Source organism: Dendropsophus ebraccatus, chromosome 6 (genome assembly GCF_027789765.1).
Source record: "Dendropsophus ebraccatus isolate aDenEbr1 chromosome 6, aDenEbr1.pat, whole genome shotgun sequence".
Lineage (NCBI taxonomy): Eukaryota > Metazoa > Chordata > Amphibia > Anura > Hylidae > Dendropsophus > Dendropsophus ebraccatus.
In genome coordinates this window covers 98,687,486-98,708,730 of record NC_091459.1, presented here as the reverse complement: position 1 = coordinate 98,708,730, position 21,245 = coordinate 98,687,486, and the positions used below count along the sequence as shown (strand labels likewise).

General features: G+C 41.5%; 1 protein-coding gene across 4 annotated transcripts in view; it reads left to right on the top strand.

Annotated features, from left to right (window-relative positions):
* Positions 1-21,245, top strand: part of DOCK10 (dedicator of cytokinesis 10) — a 222,844-nt gene that overhangs the window by 108,214 nt on the left and 93,385 nt on the right. For all 4 annotated transcript variants that reach the window (XM_069975419.1, XM_069975417.1, XM_069975416.1 and 1 more), the window contains exons 3-7: positions 12,710-12,799; positions 17,239-17,321; positions 19,777-19,849; positions 19,984-20,109; positions 20,304-20,438. In XM_069975419.1, coding sequence (XP_069831520.1) covers positions 12,710-12,799; positions 17,239-17,321; positions 19,777-19,849; positions 19,984-20,109; positions 20,304-20,438 — 507 coding nt within the window. The remainder of the gene's footprint in view (positions 1-12,709; positions 12,800-17,238; positions 17,322-19,776; positions 19,850-19,983; positions 20,110-20,303; positions 20,439-21,245) is intronic.

The following is a 21,245-nucleotide window of genomic DNA, read 5'->3' as shown; positions in this document are numbered from 1 at the left end:
AGGTTACACGATTATAAGGTTTCTCTTAATAAAGCACTTGATAATACACTTGACAATAATTGCAAACAAATACTTGACAATACCGAATCTGAAGTAGGATGCAGTGTAGGATACAGTCGTGGCGACTGAGTACTGAGTTATACAAGAAGCAGAGTAGCAGAGAGGAGGATGCTGTGAGAGTCCCAACCCAGGTAGTACTGTGCTCTGCCGGAATGTTGGAGGATGAAGTAGGATACTTAGAAGAAGAAGAACACCTGTACCTGTGTATTGACCTTAAATTAGTCTCCACACCACCTTATGCCCACTAGCCTCGGCTGAACCTTCCTAGAGGGTTAGACAGGCCCCAGACCTTGCTATCTGGGATGAGCGGAATACTGAAGGTTCCCTGCTGACACCTGCGCTGCGCGATAGAGTTCCTAGGCTTTGCGCAACTTTGCTCTTTTTGGATCAGTTCCTAGCTTCTGTGGCTTTTGTGGATACTGTCCTGCTCTGTTACTTCTCCTTGTCCACGGCGTGGGTTGAGGTTGTCTCTGGCTTATCATCTCCTAAGAGGGTTTTAACAGTGCATAGTGCTGTGTAGCGTTACTGAGAAGAAAGTTGTTAGAGGTGTGCTGTCTTGCATCCTACCCATGCGGGGTTCTAGCTAAGACTGACTTACTCTTCCTGTCTCCCATGTGACTGTGAGTGGGTGAAGAGTGCAATAGAAGAAATAAGGAGAGAGTTGATACTAGAGAAGAAAAACAGATTCCTACTGGTCTGCAGATTCGTTTAACATATACAGAAACAATAACCCTTTACATTCTTCAGCTGGGCAGCTTCCAAATACACAAAACCTATAGAGCAACACCTAGCGGAGAAACTTTAGTACTACTTTCATCAACAACTACTTTCATCACCACACAAGTACAATAAGTACAGACTTTTACGAAGGGTGTATAAAACTGCAACACCCGTGGTAGGACACCACAAGTACAAACAGCGAGGAGGAGGCGAACACTGACTTGACAGGTTGGCGCTCGTTTCCTCCTATCGGGCCGTGTAATAATGGGGCCCTTAGCGGCAACATCCACAGAAGATATGGGGTTAATTCTTCAAGATGTCTGGAACAATCTGCATACACTGTGTGCAAATACCTAGAAGAACTGATGCTGTTGTAAAGTCCGTTCACACCAAATACTAATATGATTTAGACTTTTAGACTGGATTTTATTAATGAATAAAAAGAAACCATTCACACTTCTATGTTTAAATAATTCTTCAACCTCACTTGCCTAAAACGTTTGCACAATATCGTATATATAATTTTTTAAACTTTATGTAATCTTTACTACATAATATGCATATCTTTATCCTACATTGTGACATTCCATTTTTCCTGTTGGACATGTGTGAATAAATTGATAACTGGTAGTAATCATATTTCTTTTCATCATCATGGGAGCCTACAGGATCTAACACAGTCTTTGATGGACGGTATCACCAGGGGCATAGCTAAGATTTAAAGGGCCTGCAAAAAACTGTCCGGGGCCCCCCTCCCCTACGCACACCACAAAGCACTGCATATATATGGCCAAAAAGTAAATCTTGTGACCAGAGGCAGAAGCAGCTACAAAAGTGACTGGCAGAGCAGAGAGCCAATGGCTGCTTGCTCTGTCAGTCCAATGTATTTTACTTTAAGGGCGCATTAGGAGCCCTTATGGTTAAATACATAGATGCAGGAGCAGACTACTTTCTGCTTAACCGCTAATGTACTGCTGTATGTAAGTGACCCAATGTTCTCTTACATGTTGCAACACAAGAGGAGACAAAGAGATCTCTGCTTCACTGCTCGGGCACTGATAACCCCTGACCTCTGCTAACATTTTCCTACTTGATTGCAGCAGCTAAAGAACAGAGGTCAGGGGTTATCAGAGGAGTGAAGCAAAGATCTCCTTGTCCTCTGCATATTAACCCTTTTTTGTGTTGCAGCATGTACGTGAACACTGGGTCACTTACACACTGCAGTACATAAGGGGTTAAGCAGAAGGACACAGGAGACTCTTATCTTCCCTGTGCATCCCCGGGCCCCCCTCCTGCAAGGGCCCCATAGCAATTGCCTACCCTGCCTCTATGGTAGATACGCCACTAGGTATCAGAATTTTAATAGATGAGTGAAAATCTACAGGTTGGAATGGTACCGCCCTGTTGTCGAATTATTCATGTATTTCTAGGATGAATTACACAGGAACAGCACAGTACAGAGTTCTAACAAACATATGCTATGTTATTTAATGGAGAATATGAGTGTTAAACAGTCATGTCAGGATAGCTGACAGCCCCAGTAATACCAGTTTTAGGATTTATTCTTCCTTTAAAATAAAAGAGGAACGCTTACTCCTCTTCTAGCCGTACTACTTTACCATGAGTATCCGTCTGTGATGTACCGTTTAGCTTCTAACCACATTTGGCCACATCTCCTTTCCTTTTCCTGTGACATATTCAGACGTCTACATTGACTATTTCCGCAAAGAGTAAGATCACCCAGAACAATCATCAGCCATATCTTGTGGTTAGTATTTTACATGGGAACCACAAGCATGCATACAAACAGCTAGAAACACTGTAGTTAGCTATCCCTAAATAAATCCTTTGGCAACATTGTGTACTATTACATCAGAATATAGGCAGAAATATAATAGTGTGTCTGGAATATGTTAAAAGTATTTATCAGCCTTACTGCTCATCTGTACATGTGCAAAACATGTGCAGACGCTCACAAACCAGTGAATATCTACAACAGAAGCTTTGTGTTGCCCAGTATATGCTTTCATACAGTATGGATGAACACAACTAGAACAAGTTGCTTTAAAGAAATAGTCGGATACTAAAGTCTTGTCATGGTCTCTTTAGAGAGTGTGCAATAATAATATCTGTAAGGGTATGTTCACACAGCCAAAAAATCTGCATCAGCCTCGATTCTGGCAATCAAATTTGGTGCTGTTGTTTATTTGGTTTTGTGGTGAATGCCCTGCCTGTGAGCAGTGACAGACGGCCCGTTACAAGTTAGATGGAACAGCGTGACTCCACTGGTGAAGTGGTTGGCCGAAGTATAGCCCTGCCTGGTGGTAATTTGTCATGACGCCAGTTGGGCACACAGGTATGCTGGCACACCTGCTTTTATTTTGAGTGGGCTGGCTATACCTTTTCCCCCTGTGGACAGTAACCTGCCGGGCTGTGTGGGGGTCCCTTGGGCAATTATCATGGGCGCCTGCAGTGGAGTTGTGACCTACCCAGACTATTGGCACTGCCACCCACAGAAAGGTGATATAACCCAAGGAAGCTGTGATTACTGTGTAGGTGCTTGGTGAAGAACCACAGAGTCCTGGTATAATAAATATACTCTACTTTACTGTGGAGATACTTGATACAGGAAAATACAGTATACTTTCATCTTGATAAGTTACTTTCAGACCTGAAAACAGGAACAGATCTGTACTGAGAGTGAAGAGGGTGATACAGCCGTGCTGGCTGGGTTGCCTGCTGAGAGGTAGAAAAGGATCAGAAGAGTAGAGAGAAGAATGTCGAGAGAGTCCCAAACCAAGTAGTACTGTGCACTGCCAGAACTTTGGAGGTAGAATAAGTAGAATACTTGAAAGTAGAGAGAATACTTGTGCCCGTGTTTTGACTCCTTGGTCTTTGCACCACCTCTTGCCCACCACTGTCAGGTGACCCGTTCTAGAGTGTAACACAAGCCCCAAACCTTGTTACCTGGGATGATCAGAGGGGTCAGAGTTCTCTAATTACATCCGTGCTGAGACATACAGTGCTTAGACTTCTAGCAACTTTGCTGTATCCGGATCAATTCCTTTACTTCTTGTGGATACTTTCCTGCACTGTGTTACGATGTCCACGGGTTGAGATGATCCCTGACTTGTCCTCCCTAGTAGTGACTTAACACTGCGTACTGTGTAATAAGGTTGCTTGAGGGAAAACTGTGTCTAGGTCTCATACATGTGCTCTGCTCAATGTCAAAAGACCACAACAACTCTTGCACTTCCCCTTCCCATGTGACTTCCTTCCTACAGCATACGTAAAATGTGCTGTGAGTGGATGAGGAGTGCGTGTATAAGATACAAAGAGAAAGATGATAGGTGTGAAGAAGAAAGAACTCTCATTGGTGTACAGATCCATGTGGTACATAAGAAAAACAATAACCCTTTAGCTGCTACAGTTGTGCAATATCTGGACATAAATACTTGTAACAACGACATTTAGTGGTAAAACTTTGGTACTGCTACATTACCACTTACACTTATAAGTACAGACTTTTGCGAAGGGTGTAACTAATAGCAACACCCATGGTGGGACACCACAGTTTCCCGACGCTGTTATTATTCGAGCTCCGATTGATTTTAGAGAGAGTTCAAAACAGAATCAGTTTTTCTTCTCGAATCTCAGAAATCTGGATCAGTGAGGTCCCAGAGAAACCATCTGTATGACATCAGTGATGAATCAGTTTTGGCTCCGCTTTTGCGGATCCACAAAAATGGATGGGGAGGGGGCACTGGGAGGAGCCCGTCTAGGGGTTACCAGACAATGCTTTAAAGAAAATTAAAGAAATCAAGCATTTAAAGAAATGCTTGAACATTGGAAATATGTTTTATTTTACATAATTTATCAGTATAGACTCAGTTTTCTTTGTGACACCACCCCTTTAAGCCTTTTTTTTTTTTTACCTCAGCCATGATCTTATGCGTATAGTTGTATGTAGGGATGGTCTGAAACTGCAGAGGTTCGGGTTCGTATGAACCCAAACGCTCGGCATTAAATTCCTGCTGTCTGCCCGCTCCGTGCAGCGGGTGGATACAGCGGGAGGACCGCCTGGAAAACTGGGATACAGCCTATAACTATGGCTGTATCCCAGTTTTTCAGGCGGTCCTCCCACTGTATCCACCCTCTCCACGGAGCGGCCAGACAGCAGTAATCATTTTCGAGAGTTCGGGTTCGTACGAACCCGAACCGAACTCGGTTTGGACCATCCCTAGTTGTATGACCCACATTGTCCACATGAATTCTCCCTTTCTAATTTTTTCTTTCTGTAATCAGTATCAATGCATCCATTTTAATATAATTAAAGGGACCTTGTTATCCCTTGTTATCTGAGAAAAGGATCTACTGTTTGTAATGACTGGAGTTGTGGATCCAATGTACCACCGCTAGCAATGGTGTAAGCTGCACCAGAGAGCGGAGTCTAAGGGGCCACTGGTCTTCACCAGCGCCCACTGCATTGTGGGAAAGACTTGCTGCGGCAGGCAAGGTGCAGCTGGAGACACAAAGGCAGGTAGACTGACAGAAATACAGCAGGACTTACGGCTGGAACTGGGACAGCAGTCATTTGGCTGGAACTACAGGCAGCAGACACAGGGCTGGAACCATTGCATTGGATTCCATTGACTTCAATACATTGCATTGAAATCAATTAAAGCGAATCAAAATCGGACGTCTTTTTAAATAGAAAAATTAGTCACCTTTTCTGTCTTTTTTTTTTTTTTTACTTGTGTGAACATAGCCAAAGCCTTTCCTCTGAATAGGGGATAAGTGTATTAAGTTGGAATATCGCTCTAAACCATTAACAATCAAAAACATGGCCTAGATGTGTTTTGTATCCCTACTAACAAAATCAAATAATGTCACGTACACAGCTCTGTGTATTGTATAGGATGGAATAAGGTCATGTACTCAAGAACTGCAAATCAGTATTTTTGACATGAGGAAGGTTCTATTCATGCTCAACATAATCAAGACTACATTGAACTTTAATGGGTTTAAAGTCATTAGTTTTAAGCATCAGCCATTGTTCCATCAATATATAAAATCAATCTGTGCAGTGTTTTGTAGGATCCGTGGAGCCAGAACATTCTGACCTCTATTATGAGAAATATTATTGGATGATGCAGTCAACAAATGTATCATTTTGTGCATGGGACATTTTTCAGTCCTGGGCGCAGTGGATATACTGTTTGTTACTAGGTGAAAGCCTGGTAGCTGGAAAGTGATTGTGAACATTTGTATAAATTTTGCATGAGTGGCAAGCGGACTAATGAAAGGCAAGCAGAATAATATAGTGGTTTGCTCTTGCCCTCAGACATCAGGACATCATCAAATATAGCCTTGGCCCATTCTTTCTTCGTAATAGACATTTGTCTTCATTATGCGAGCAAGGTCTCTGGTGCATTAACTGTTTCAGTTTTAAAATCTGCATTTTGCTATAGGAAAACTGTAAAGTAATATAATTTTATTAAAGCAATGTATTTAAAGTGAATTTTTAGTCTCCCCAATACCCCTTTAAGGCACTTTTACACAGGCTAATTACCAGCAACAACCATTCCTAGGAATGGTCATTCAGACAATAGTCAGCCCATGTTAAAGTACCAGATATCAGCCAATTAGCGTAAAAATACCCGCTCATCAGCTGATCCCATATTTTGAGCAGCGGTAAAATTTCCCGTGTTAACAGGAAACGTGAGGCCAATAGCAATCATAACGATCAGCGTTTAGACGTTATGATATATCGTACGGAATATCGTTGCCATCGCGCGCCCGCAGCCTGGCCCCCCGCTCAACCGCAGCCCCCGCCGCCTTGATCGCCACCCCTGCCGCTCCGATCGCCACCCCCCGCTACTCCGATCGCCCCTCCCCCAATCAATCGCCAATCAATGCGCTGAAGAGGGGAGCCGGGGATTTCGAACACCTGCTGCGCGGAGCAGGTAACGCATGCTCGTGGCCGAGGCGGAGGTGGCGATTGGGACGGCAGGGGTGGCGATCGACCCGGCGCAGGGGGCTGCGGATGAGCGGGGGGCCGGGCTGCGAGCAGGGGGCCAGGCTGCGAGCGGCCGGCGGCTGGACTTTTGCACGACGACTGTTTACACGGAACGATCGGCGAATTTTTTACGAACGACGATTTAAGAACAAGATAAAAGATCAAAATGAACGATTTCTCGCTCGTCGTTTGATTGTTCGCTGTACGATTATCATTCGAATTCCATCGTTATCGTGCAAATTCGAATGATAATCGTTCCGTGTAAACCCAGACTAGACTAGACAGTCGTCAGATAAGCCAGATACACTGTGATCAGTCTGATATATGGTGCGTTTACACAGAAAGATTATCTGACAGATTATCTGCCAAAGATTTGAAGCCAAATCCAGGAATGGATTTGAAAAGAGGAGATATCTCAGGCTTTCCTTTATGACCTAATCTCTGTTTATAGTCTGTTCCTGGCTTTGGCTTCAAATCTTTGGCAGATAATCTGTCAGATAATCTTTCTGTGTAAATGGACCCTTAGTAAATCTGGGCCAGTATTTTTTAAATATAATTTGACACTTTGAATAAAATAAAGTTGTCTACTATAAAGCGCTGTACAAATCTCGAGGAGCTGAGAATGAAATTTAACTTGCTAATAGGAGCTTTATGCTGTCGTATCACACATGTAACTATTTGTTATGACAGCTTTGCTGCTTAGAATCAAATATTTTTGCCTATTTATAGGAAGTAGAGACTGAAAAACCTTGGGGAATCCCACAATAAGTGCACCTGCCCGAAACGGAATGCACTGTAGGAATCAGACCTTGTTCTGCTAGAAAAGTGTAATACAGTGGTACCTTGGTTTAAGAGTAACTTGGTTTAAGAGCGTTTTGGTTTAAGAGCTCACAGTTTTTCAAAATTGTGACTTGGTTTAAGAGCATTGCTTTGGTTTAAGAGCTCCCTGTACTGGGTGGGAGCGCAAGTTGGGGAGGGGCAAGGCCTGCATAGCGGGGTCTACAGCCCTGTACTCTGACCCAGGAAGTCTCCCTCACCTTCCAAATCATAGCAGATACACTTCAGGCTGGGGCTTGCATCAGGGGACAGGACTGTGGGGGTAATCACTCCATAGCTGTAACTCCTCTCTCACCGGACAGAGAGTGCTGCTATACTGTGCTCACATATTCCCTGCTCATTCCTTCATGCTCCCTGCAGTCTGTCAGTCCTGATTGGTCCATGCTGAACACACACCCCTTCCCCATTGCTGTCATGTGACCACACAGACCTCTGACAGCAGCCCTGCTTCTCTATTCTAGCTTGTTGTACTACGCTACTGCATCATAAAGATCTGCAGTTTCATCCTGTATTTACAAACTGCTGCTGTTTTTCAGGTTTATGCAGTTACTATACATTATACTCCACATGCTGATTGCTATACTGTACAGTAACTTATAATATCACATATTCAGCTGTTTTTCATTGTTTGTTCATTTGTTTTACATGTTATTCAGAATATTAAATCATTACTTTTGGGTTGTGGAACCCACAATGATTTCCTATGGGAAAATTTACTTTGGTTTAAGAGTGAATTTGAATTACAAGCATGGTCCCGGAAAGAATTATGCTCGTAATCCAAGGCACCACTGTATATATATTAAGTTTATAAGATTATGAGATCCAACTAAGGTGTGAGGTCAGGATGACTCTAGCTAATAAGTCCTTAATAATAAGTCCTTTTTCTGTATTGCCCAGAACTTTGTAGTATTTTGATAAATTTGTTCAGTAGTGATTAAGGGATGGATTAGTGACGTTACTGACACCATGCTCCACGTCCTGGCCAAACTACATATAAGGGGGTTTAACCTTTCTCTTTACTTAAAGGGGTTTAGCCAGCGCTACAAAAACATGGCCACTTTTCCCCCTCTCTTGTCTCCAGTTCAGGTGTTGTTTGCAATTAAGCTCCATTTACTTCAATGGAACTGAGTTTGAAACTCCACCCAATCTGGAGACAACAGAAGGGGGAAAGTGGCCATGATTTTGTAGCGCTGGATAACCCCTTTAATATTGTGTGTGTATCATTTAAGGGAAAAGTTTATTGCTGTCATTGCTATAGCTAGTTATGTACTGTGTTGGCATCAGCAAGAAACTGGGCAGAACTAGATATAGTGGCATATACTGAGGTGCTGAGAAGAGAGCAGTCTTTAAAGGGCGGTATTTTAGTGCTAGAGGAATGTGTGTGTGTGTGTGTGGGGGGGGGGGGGGGGGGGGTTACCGCATGAGATGCCAAAGAAGCCTACTCAAGGTGTATGAGCAAAGTGAGCAAGAAGCATGCCGGTGGGCTGAAGGGAGCAGCAACCAACTGAGAACCCTACTGAAGTTGTGCTGTGAAGTTGTGCTGTGAAGTTGTGCTGTGTAGCTATGGTGGGACTTCTGGTGTGAGATGTGACATAGACCAATTGGGAAACCTAGTACACAGGAAGAGACAGGAAGTCCTGAGTGTCATCATTGATCAGGAGCCGTTGAGCTGACATAGAAAGAATATGTGAAAAACTATTAGAATTGGAAGTCACTTTCGCAACCAGTGGTTGTCCAGAGATCTGAGAAAGTTAATAGTCCAGCAGTCAGAAGGATCCTTCAGTGCACAGTTTGCTGTTACTTGCATAGGCTGTCAACAAGGTGGTTACTACTTCTCAGTTGAAAATTGACAAAAAGGAGATTGGTAATGATGTTAGCAGACCTCATCATTAACTCTGCTCAACCTTGCTGACCCCAAGCGTGGTGACATCTGATGCCAGAAGAAATACTGTAGTAGGAGGTAAATTGGAGATAAGAAAGCAGAAACGGTGCCACTCTTGTCCATGGGTCGTGCCTGGTAATGCGGCTTATCATTAGTCAAGTGAAGGAAGATGAGCCACAATGCCAGACATAGTCCTTGTATAAGTGAGATGCTGTTTCTGGTAGAAAGCAGTCATGTATGAACCATACAGGATACTACCATTTATATTACTATGAGTATTATATAAATGTATTTTTGTGTCTTCTTAGGGAATACTGAAGACAAATTATTTATTGGGAAATCAGAAGGAATCACTGATAAATGACCACAATGGGTTACTTATTATAATGATGACTATAAGTAGTAGTTTGGGTTAAAGAAAATCCAGTTCATAAAACTCTTACTTTCTATTCTGCCTTCAGTTCTCACTGAAACTTAGTTTCACCTTTAAGTGCATCCTCAAAGGGCTTCCTATTCTCTCTGAGTTACGGCTATTGCCGGAAACACCCAGCAAACCGGAGGATGGTGTGCAGAGATTTCTTACTATTACTTATTTACTCAGAAACATGACGTATTTCTAGTAAAGAAATATCATAGAGTGTGTCACATAATCTGTTTCCCAATGAGATTTACTGTCGCATTGAAGAAGGACCTTTGGCTTCTTGTGACCTGTTGTCTTTAGTTAATACCTGTATTCCCAATAAAAAAACATTTCTGGAGTGTGTTTTCTTAGTATTCTATGCTTTCATGTTATTTTACCTGGAGATGTATGATAATGGTGCTTTAAATGGGCTTTCTGGGGGGCAGAAAATGTCGCTGTGTCCCTGAGTTTACTTGTAATCAAGACAAGATGGGTGTAACTATGGCTTGTGAGCAAAACTAGGTAATGTCCAATAGCTGCTTTCATCTGCACATGATGATCAGGACTTACCCCAGAAGAACAGAAGTGATGGGAAAAAGAAGATATGATTTTTTTTTTTCTCCCTGGAAAAAACCCTTTAAGGCCCATAGACAAAAGTCTGAGTGTTAGGCTATGCTCACACTGCATATGAGTCCGGCCGTAGTGCGAACCGTGAATATACGCACGTAGTTTTGAGGTTGATGCGTTCGCTTGAAAGTATACGATATACGCCCGCACAATGCACACTATGTATGAGCTTATCGTATACGGCGCCGTGAAAAATGAACAAGACCATTGTTTGAGGATGGAAATGTTCCAACTCACGGCCGTGGATTTCCATGCGGTCCCGTACGAAGTACTTATTTCAGCCAAATTGAACTTGATTTTTCGATCCAAAAGGTTCTGTGAGTTTTATTGGGCTGGGCGAAGATTTCCAAGTAAATGACCTGCCTCAGATCGCTTCGAAACAAGCTAGGGAAGCATAACTGTACTACGGGCGTATGTTCGCGGTTCGTACACATCGGGCCACATGTCAATTTTTACCACGCCCGTAGTTTCAGCCGCACATGTATGGCGGCGTACGAAATGCGACCGGTCTTATATGCAGTGTGAAAATAGCCTTAATGTGTATTGATGAATTAGGAGAGATACCTGACAAACGTACTGTTACTCATACTCGAGGTACAGCTTTTTTTCTGTCTACTGTTCTATAGCTGACTGTGCTATTCCATACCCGTAAACTGTTATCACAAAAATAAAGGACAAAGTGGCCCTTAACCACTACTGGGTAATTGTGGTCTATGAAAAGATTTACTATACATGTCGGAGATTGCTCATTGACTGCTGGGTGTTATCATTCTCTTTATTGATCGGGTGTGTCCTTATACACTCTGACACTGTTTAATCAATGCCGACAGCTGCAAACTACAAACTATGCAGAGAAACAACAGAGGAGTAGCATAATGCAGAGTTCTTGGCTCATGTCCTGCTGAATTGTTATTTGCACAGGAGAGGTGACCAATCAAACATTAAAGCGACTCTGTACCCACAATCTGACCCCCCTCAAACCACTTGTACTTTCGGATAGCTGCTTTCAATCCAAGATCTTTCCTGGGGTCCGTTCGGCAGGGGATGCAGTTATTGTCCTAAAAAAACTACTTTTAAACTTGCAGCCCTGTGTCATATTGGCGTGGCCTAAAGTGTGTGTGCCTTAGGATTGTAACACCTCTCTTTCTCTCCTCCCCGCCCTCTTCATCAATTGGAATGCCCCTGGGCAGGATTTTTCCTATTAATCACCTGTCTGAACACTGCACATGTGCTGAATCGTTAAGATCCATGTGCAGTGTTCAGACAAGTGAGGAATAGGAGGAATCCTGCCTGAAGCATTCCTAATGGTGAGAAGGACGGGGAGGGGGGACAGAGAGGCGTTGCAAGCCTAAGGCACAGACAGTCTAAGCCACACCAACTTGACACAGGGCTGCAAGTTTAAAAGTATTTTTTTAGGACAATAACTGCATCACCTGCCGAATGGACCGTAGGACAGACCTTTGAATAACAGCTGCTATCCAACGGTACTAGCAGTTTGGGCGGGGTCGGAGGGGCAGATTGTGGGGACAGAGTCGCTTTAAGAATTTCTACAATGTTTACCATTGGTTCTCAAAGCGTTAATCTTGTTTCTAAAAACATTTGATATGTCATGCTGACTTATTGAAAACTTAAATAAGTCAGGGTCTTAAAAAAATTACCGAAATCTGGCAGCCATGGATTGAGCACACAGCCACCCCCTCTCTACTACCTCTCCTCTATTTATCCCTTTGCGTTAATCCCCCTTAATAACTGATATGCACCCCCTACCCATCCTCCTACCCAATGGATCTGACTGACAGATATTATCACATTTGTATTGCCCTGTTCATTTTCGTGCTTTCCTCCTTCTACTTTCCAAATGTTAATTGTAGTTTTCCTGTCGGGAACCTATTGTTATGTATTGTTATGTATTGTTATGTATTGTTATGAAATGTTTTACTTAATCAGCTAAAGGACCACATTCAGAGAATAACAGAGATCGAGCACGCAGCCACCCCCTCTCTACTACCTCTACTCTATGTATCTCTTTAAGTTAATCCCCCCTATAACTGATATGTGGCCCCCTCCCATAACTGATAGGATCAACTGATTCTAGAGCCGCTGGTTGGGGAACACTGCTGTATGGTGTACTGTTAAACTATTCCTCACTCTATTTATTTTACAGGTGGAAACTATCCCCCTTGGTATTGAAACAGTGTATTCTACTGTACCCGAAGATGCTGAACATAAAGCTGAACATTTATTGGTCAAAGAGGTGACTATGAGAACTCTCTCTACTAATCAGATTCCATGATTATATGAAATATACACAGTATAACTAACAGAAATGTACGCCTCTGCTATGTTCAAAATGTTTTTGAGACTTTTTATTGTAATATGTACAAACTAATGGAGCCAAAGACATTTCCTTCAGCTCTCTGTACGCCAGTCATTAATAAGCCGCAGAGTATTAGTACAAACAGTTCTCCTGTGAAAAGAATCCATGAGCCTTCAGATTATACATTTGTGGGTTAATGCTTACTTTGCATATAAGAAAATAAATCTAATTGCACATCCATAGGTGTATCTCTGACATCAAGGGCCGTATTAGATGGCCCGATCACTAATGTAAACGAGTGCCGCTTATTAAGCCTATTACATGGCCCGATAATCGTACAGCAAGGGCTGCATGGACATCATTAACACTTGTCCTAGTGTGAGATAATAAACCTATAAATATCTCTCTGCGCTCCCTGGTGTCCCTTTCTCTCCTGTCCTCTGCCCGCTGGAAGCGAGCCTGATTTGTCGGACTATCGCTTCATGTAATAGGGCCCTAAGGTGGTTGTCCGATCAAGTAATTTTTTGATATAGTGCCCAGAGAGGTGCATACCTCCCAACTTTTCAGACGGCCAAAGAGGGACACATGTGGTTCAGTCTAGGAACATTTTACAGGCATTTCTATACTTTTTAATTCAAGGATGCAATCATACATAGGTGACAAGGACCACACAATGGCTTAATTTTTTTGTGATACGGATCATGTCCCCAAAAGGATCCGTAACACCTACAAATGTGTCTATGGGGCCATATAAACTGCAGGTGTGAAATGCTGTGTGAAAAAGACCATTATCTCACAGGATTCATCTGAAAATAATAATTTTTAGGATACAACTTGCACCATATGATAAAATAATATGCAAGTTTGGGTCTATTATATAGTAAGAAACCAGACACTTTCTAGAGCAACATAAAAGGGTTTATTAATGCAGATCTAATTCCTAGATAAAAAAGAAAGACATGTAAGGGGCCAAAAGTAGGCTTGGCTCAAAAGTAGGGACTGTCCCTCCAAAAGAAGGACTCTTGCGCGTTATGGAGGTGTATATGAAGATTTACCTCTATCTAAATTTCCCCTCTTTCTAAACCTTGTGGACATTATGGCTGAGCGCAGGCGGCAGTCATGGGTAGGTACCACAACATGTTACCTGTATTAACAGCCTGTGTGATAGACGCTATAAAAGTCAGTTCCTGATCATGGACGACCTGCGCGTGAGGACCAAACTTTTTTCTGTAGGCCCTAGTCTGGGCCTAGAGCCTACGTTATGTTCTCTATGTGACTTCATTAGTGTTTGAAGACGGCACTGTCTCTATTGGGGCCTGCTGGGACCGGGTGTCTGCGTTGCTGGAACCTTCTGGTTTAGAGGCATACTTTTGTGTCGGTAAGCTCTGCTGGATCCCAGAAATGTCTGTGCACAGAAAAATAGCAATGGCTGGTTATTGTGGGCAAGCCATATAAATGTGTTTACATCAATAAAGTGAACATTGGCAGACAAAAAGGACAGAAGCAATCCGTCTAAAGTATCATCAGTAGCAGATCATAAAATCGACATTATTAAAGCAAACCACAAAGTCAAAACAGACAAACGCTACATGACTTGAACAATACTGTCTACAGCATTACCTAATGCCGCCTCTCTGTTATGATATCTATGTAGTCTACCTGTAATCACATTATAACTCATCTCTGGGTGGAAGGGTCACGGGTAGAGTGACAGAACTGCAATGTTATCCCTGATAAAGTGGTGTGATCTGGGGAGGAAAACAGTAGCAAAGGGATTAAAAGCTGCTAAATATGGATATATGAAACCACCAGGATGGCTGCTGTATAATGCACTGAGGTATACATTACATGTTATAGAGGAATACTACATAATTGTTTATAGCCAGTCATGATGTCTTGGATGTGTGCTTTGAGTCATTGTCTTGTTGGAAGGTGATTCTGGAATCGCCTTGAAAGTTTTGTAGTAGTTTACTGTTATGATATTTTGATTTTTTTGATGGACTGGTCCTCCCATGTTCAGCATGTAAGAACTGTTTTACAAATATCCAGTGAGAATTATTTATTTGTCATAGTGAAAAAAAAGTGTTCTGACTCTTTTTGTATGGGTGCAGCAAAGGTCCAAGCTTTAGTGAATTGAGTCCTCCCCTCTTTAATAAAAGCCTAGCATCATTTCCCGGGATTTATTAATTATTATCGCAAGTTCATAAAGAATGTCTAAGTCATTGCCAAGCCACTTACAAACATGACTACTTCAATGACAACAGATAGAAATTTTTTAAAACTTTAAAACTGTGTTTTACAGCACCGCCTGTTTACATTCAGCAGTCAGTGAGTTTTGTACTTAAGGTTGGTGCCTCTCAGGCGCGTGTGGGAGACGTGCTATTTCAGGGTATCTCCTCTTACACACCTTACAGCCCTGTGCTTTTTTCTCTAGTTCATAGTTCTTACTGATCACAAAAATGTTACTTTTAAACCCCTGGCAGGCTTGCTAGACCCTATTTATAATGCATTTTACCATTGCAATTATATACAGATATGGGGGAAGATTTATCAAACTGGTGTAAAGTAGAATTGGCTCAGTTGCCCCTAGCAACCAATCAGATTCCACCTTTCATTTTCCAAAGAATTTGTGAGGAAAGAAAAGTGGAATCTGATTGGTTGCTAGGGGCAACTAAGCCAGTTCTACTTTACACCAATTTGATAAATCTCCTCAATGGTTCTTACAATATTAAGACAGATTGGCCAGTTTAGTGAGCTTCATGCATTTGTTTTTTCCAGGTACCCAGGAGATTTTGGCATCATAAGTTAATTTCTATACATTATGGGTGGCCCACTCTAGAGATATGGTTGCATATGTATCTGGTGATCAAAAACTTCTAGCCTTTGCCATGTTAGTCAAGTCTGCCAGTTTATTGTTGAAATAATTTTTCACTTAGTTAAAGGGTATGGTTTATTAGGAAAGGACGTGATTCTGATTCTATGTAAAGTAATCCTAATAGACTAATAGATCTAAAGTAGACAGTCTGCAGATTCACCAGATTTATTAAACATCCTGTGATCATTTTGACACAAGCAAGAGTATAATAAATAAATAGACAGATAGGGCTAATCATTAGGATTATGTGCATACCTTTATTATCTCCATAATCCTTTCCAGCACAGTGATATAAGCCTTATTGTGATTATGTAAATAAGGCTAAAAATCCCAGGGAGTGCTCCTCAGCACAGTAAAAGTCCAGGTAAGTCCAACCCCTGACCTCTCCTTTGCCACATCTGTACCTGCTTTCCCCCACCTACCCTATTTGACTATTAGCCACTAGATAAAGACATGTGCTAGACGTACCTGGGCTTTTACCATGCTATGAAACATCCCCTGGACTTTTGAGCCTCATTTACATATTAACAAGAAGGCTTATATCTTGGTGCTGAACAGGACTATAAAGTAAAAGAAAAAAAGGCAAGCCTAGCTCTGTCTAGACATGTACGTATGTACACCTTTGTTTGCCTGCTGACAGGTCCATTTTTAAATACTGTCTAATTTTGCACTGTTGACCATTATTTTTTGACTGCGAGACTCAGCAAGGGAGATGGACCATTATATAGGCATGTTTTTTTTTCTAAGAACTTAACAGTATTTGTGCAACCAAGATAACTTGACTTAAAAGGATTGTCTGCATTTTTTTTATTCATAGATAGAAATGTTATGTGGCTAGTACTACACACAGACCTGTGATGTAACAGCTTTTATAGGAACGGTCAGATGGATTGCATCTGACTGCCTTTTATTCAATGAGCAACTTTTTTCACCGTGTCTTTTTTGAACATTTTTCTCCTATAGAAATGTTGAGTAGGTGTATGTAAAATTCACACTGAATTCCAGTGGCTGCAAGTGTCTGACAACAATCTCTAATACTAATATCATGCTATAGGAAGTCTTTGTGTAGTCCCTAGCTGCTTCACCTCCATTTATCAGCATTGATTAGATTGTGGCATTCTGGGCAGCACTTCATTTAGTTGCGTTACATTTCTTTAGACATCATTCAGGTTGGATATATTCATTATTCATGAAAACAGCAAAAATTGGAGCCGAAAAAAAAATCTCTTTTTTGTACTGTGCATAGGTGACAGGTGTACATTTGACCAGGTAATCTTAACATTTCTATCATAACCCACAGTCACCAGGGATTAGAGCATCATCTTGTGTCTGGTACTACTGGAAAGATGCCGTTTGACTGGAAAGGATGATTATCCTCTAGCGGCTGATCTGTGGGGCCACTAATAACAGCAATCCCAGCAATGGAAATATATAATGATATTCTTTTAGCTTCTTTCACTGTTGTGAATGTTATTAGGACTAATGATATTTCTTTTCCCAGGCCTGCAAATATTATAACTCCCACTGGCATGTAGTGAATTTCAAGTATGAACAATACTCTGGAGACTTCCGTCAGCTGCTTCAGTAAGAACCGCTTGACTGTAAAATAAATCTCTGCTCGGATAATAATGTGTGTACATTGTATAATATTGAGATGTTGTGCTGTCATTATAATCTTGGATGTTTTGACCCCCTGAGTCACTGCCATCTATTATGCCTCAGTACTGAAAAGCGTAATGTTTTCTGTTTCTTTTTTTTTCTAAAAAGAATAAAAGACACACCCGATCTAGCAGTGTGTATCTTTTAGGAGGACTGCAGATAAATTCTATGGAATAAATGCAATAGATCACTTAGGAATTGCAGATGATTTAGGGACCCCCATAGCTTGTCTTGGTCTAATTCCTAATATGCTGAAAAACCAACAGTTTGGAAAAAGTAGAACAAATGAATGTGTGCACCAAGGGGTAATATTAAATATCAGATCACAATACATTAACTCATATGGTGCATGACACAACTCCACTCTAATAAACAGTGCTCTTGGAATCTCCTCTTGCCATCGTTTTTAGCAGATAGAGAAGGAGCCTTGAAGGCGCTCTCAAACAAGGCCCTATTACACAAAGCGATTATCTGCTGTATTGGGACAATAAACGCTTTGTGTTATAGAAGACAGTGATCAGCGGACCTGCACAATGTCGGCTGATTATTGTCTTTCAACAGGCTCAAATGGCAACGATTAGCCTAGTAACGATCTGCTGCCATCGCTCCGTGTATAGTAGCAGTGGTAGCTGACCGCTGCTATCTCCTATGGGCTCGCGGAATGAGGAGCAAGCAAACGCTGATCTGACAGTTTTGCCTGTCTCATTGACTCAGTGATATTCTGAAGCTGAATCCGACGTCCATTCAAAGAATTGACATGTCAGTTCTTTAGGCGGATGGTGGATTGAGCTTCAGAATATCATTGAGAGTAGGGAACAGGACTGCACACCTCTACCACTAGGATGGGTGCTCTTGTAGCAATAGGTTCTTCAAAGGATTATCATAGATAAGCCAAGGCACACCAATTTAGAATGCAGGTGAAGTAGTTTATTTACAGTGTACGTGTACAAAAAAGTTTTAACTCCAACCAGGGTAAGTAAGTAGTTAAAAAGATATGAGACCAAAATGGGTTAGACGTTTTGGTCCTAACCAGGACCTTCCTCAGGCATAGGGGTCTCTGTAATGGAGGAGAAGGAATCCTGGCTGGTAGATTGTGTGGAAGAGCAGCCTGTGCTATCTAATAAGCAGGGATGGGGAGGACACGTGACATGGCGTGTGACGTCCTACTACTAAACTACTTTACCTGAATTTTAAATTGGTGTGCCGTGGCTCAGAATATCATTGAGTCTATGGAACAGGCGGAACTTCAAGCAGAGTCCACCGTGCAGACTCCGCTTGATATTTCCTTGAAAATTCCGTAGTGTGCACATACCCTTAGTGAGTAATCTTCTCCATTTCCTAATTTCCTGATTAAACAGAGGTAGAACTGATAGAAACATACTTGAGGGTCAACATGCATGGAGGTTTAGTGTAGCAAATATGGCACATGCAGTTCCCGTTCACTGATTAATCTTTGAGACAAGCATAATATACTTATAATATATACATATGGAGGCCTCCCGACAGGTGAGTAAAGGGGACAGAAGGATTGGACATGTTAAGGTAAACATTAGTCAAAAGTGAGTTGAATCCACCAACTTCATCTGGACCACATGACTGTCTGTTGTGTATAGTGGCCTCCAAACTCCCTGACAGATGACGTCCTGGGAGAGAATGCCCAACACTTTTGTTCTCAGAGAGATAAGCCATCAGATGGATAAAGGCCCTATTCCACGGAACGATTATCTTTCATAAACTCGCTCCAACGACCGCTTGTTAACGATAATCGCTTCGTGGAATCGATGTAAACGAGCGAACGACAAAGGCGAAATCTTTATACTGTCGTTCAAAATTGTTTTTCAGCATGTCGAAAAAAAGTCATTGGTCTTTGAAAGATAATTCGCTAATCGGTTCCTAAAATTAGAAATCTTTCAGTCATTCGTAAAAAGGTTTAAAAAAAGTAGGTGTGTCGTATGGTCATGATCACCCCAGCGAACCTTTTAAACGACCATGTAACGACCGCAAAATAATCGTTACACTACATATATCGTTCACGTTATGTGTTATCGTTCGCTAAAAAAAAAAGTTTAGTGATCGTTAACGAGCGGTCGTTGGAGCGAGTTTATGAACGATAATCGTTCCGTGGAATAGGGGTATAAGTCTGACAGCTGCTTACCAGTCCTCACTCAATTGAGAACACATAAAAAGCCAGTTGATCTAAATGTACAAGTGTGTGGGGAACAGGAGAGATCAGTCAGCTGAATGAACGTACGACTGATAGCTATTGAAATTTGCATGGGCACCTGTGGATTTCAAACACCTAACCTTTTTTTTTAGGGTGATATAACAATAACATGATCATGATAAAATTCTGATTTTTTTTTTTCCCTCTTTTGCACAGAAATGAATCTAAGAATGAAAAGCTGCCTTCACATTCCTTTGAAATTGACCATGAAGAAGCTGACAAGGACGAAGTAAGTCACAAAGATAGCTAAAAACGCACAATCCTTTTCTACATACGTAACCAGTTTGTGATAAAACAATGTGCTGCAAATATGCACTGATCCTGGTTTCCATGAAAAATGTATGTCTCTGTCATCTCATTCAGGATACAACGTCTCTGTCGTCTTCTAAAGGAGGTGGTGGTGGAGGAGGAGGGTCAGGAGTTTTCAAATCTGGCTGGCTGTATAAAGGGAATTTTAATAACACTGTGAACAATAGTATTACTGTACGGGTAAGTAGACAGCATTACTATGTCTTTGTATAAGCGGAGCTGACGGCCCCCTCAGTATGAGGATAGTTGTATATCATTACGTAGAATGCATGTCTTCATTTGTAGAATCAACACTTTGTTCCTAGAGAAGTCTGTAGTAGAAATCCAGCACTCAAAATTATTCTTTAATTTTTTTTTTTTTCTCCTCTTTTCAGTCCTTCAAAAAACGTTTCTTCCAGTTGACTCAGCTTTCTGATAACTCTTACATAATGAATTTCTACAAAGATGAAAAAATCTCCAAGGAACCAAAAGGCTGCATATTCTTAGACTCTTGCACAGGCGTTATCCAGGTTAGTGTTAGATAAGCTTCCATACGTGGGGCTGTGGGAATAACCTTATAACTAATGTATAAATAGGAGCTTCGTAAACAGTATTTGAGCCCTTTGCTGGTTAGATATTGATTGAGCAATTAGCATTTTTTAATTTTTTATATCATCTCCACAGGCCTTCACTTATTCTGCTGTTAATGAATAACACAGCGGAAAAACATTCACTATTTTACAGCAATGTTACTGCAGGCAGAAGTGCTTACAGCTCACAGATGAACGTGTCACAGGTGGCTTGAAGGAAACAATAAAACTAAGCAAAAGTGTACATTTAATGAAGTTTAAGGAATAAAGTATACAATATTAGTGGCAGGATGGCATGCATATGGTGTGGGCATGCTGTCAGATGAGCATAGATGCCCAGTGGCTCGGCCTGATACTGACAGCCTTGTATTGCAGACTATAGCACAGTTGAGGCAATATAGTGTTATTCCTTTAAGCTGTTCATTATTGTTGATTATTTTACAGAAACATTAAAGTTTTACTTACATTGAAAAAAAACACAAAAACTTTGACATGTCAATGATTGGTCGGGATCTGGTTGCCGAGACTCATAAACCAACAAATCACAGTAATCACTGAACTCAAGGAGAACAGTGAAAAAAACTCCAATGAAGTACTCAATCAAGAGTCTCCACTGATGCCCCTAAAAATTTAAATATGCAAAACAAGAGTCCATGGAGTCTCGGTTGCAAGTCTCAAAACACGGGATAGCCTGATATCTCTAGCCTGTTGCCACAGGGTGCCTCCATGATGGGGAGAGCACCACAC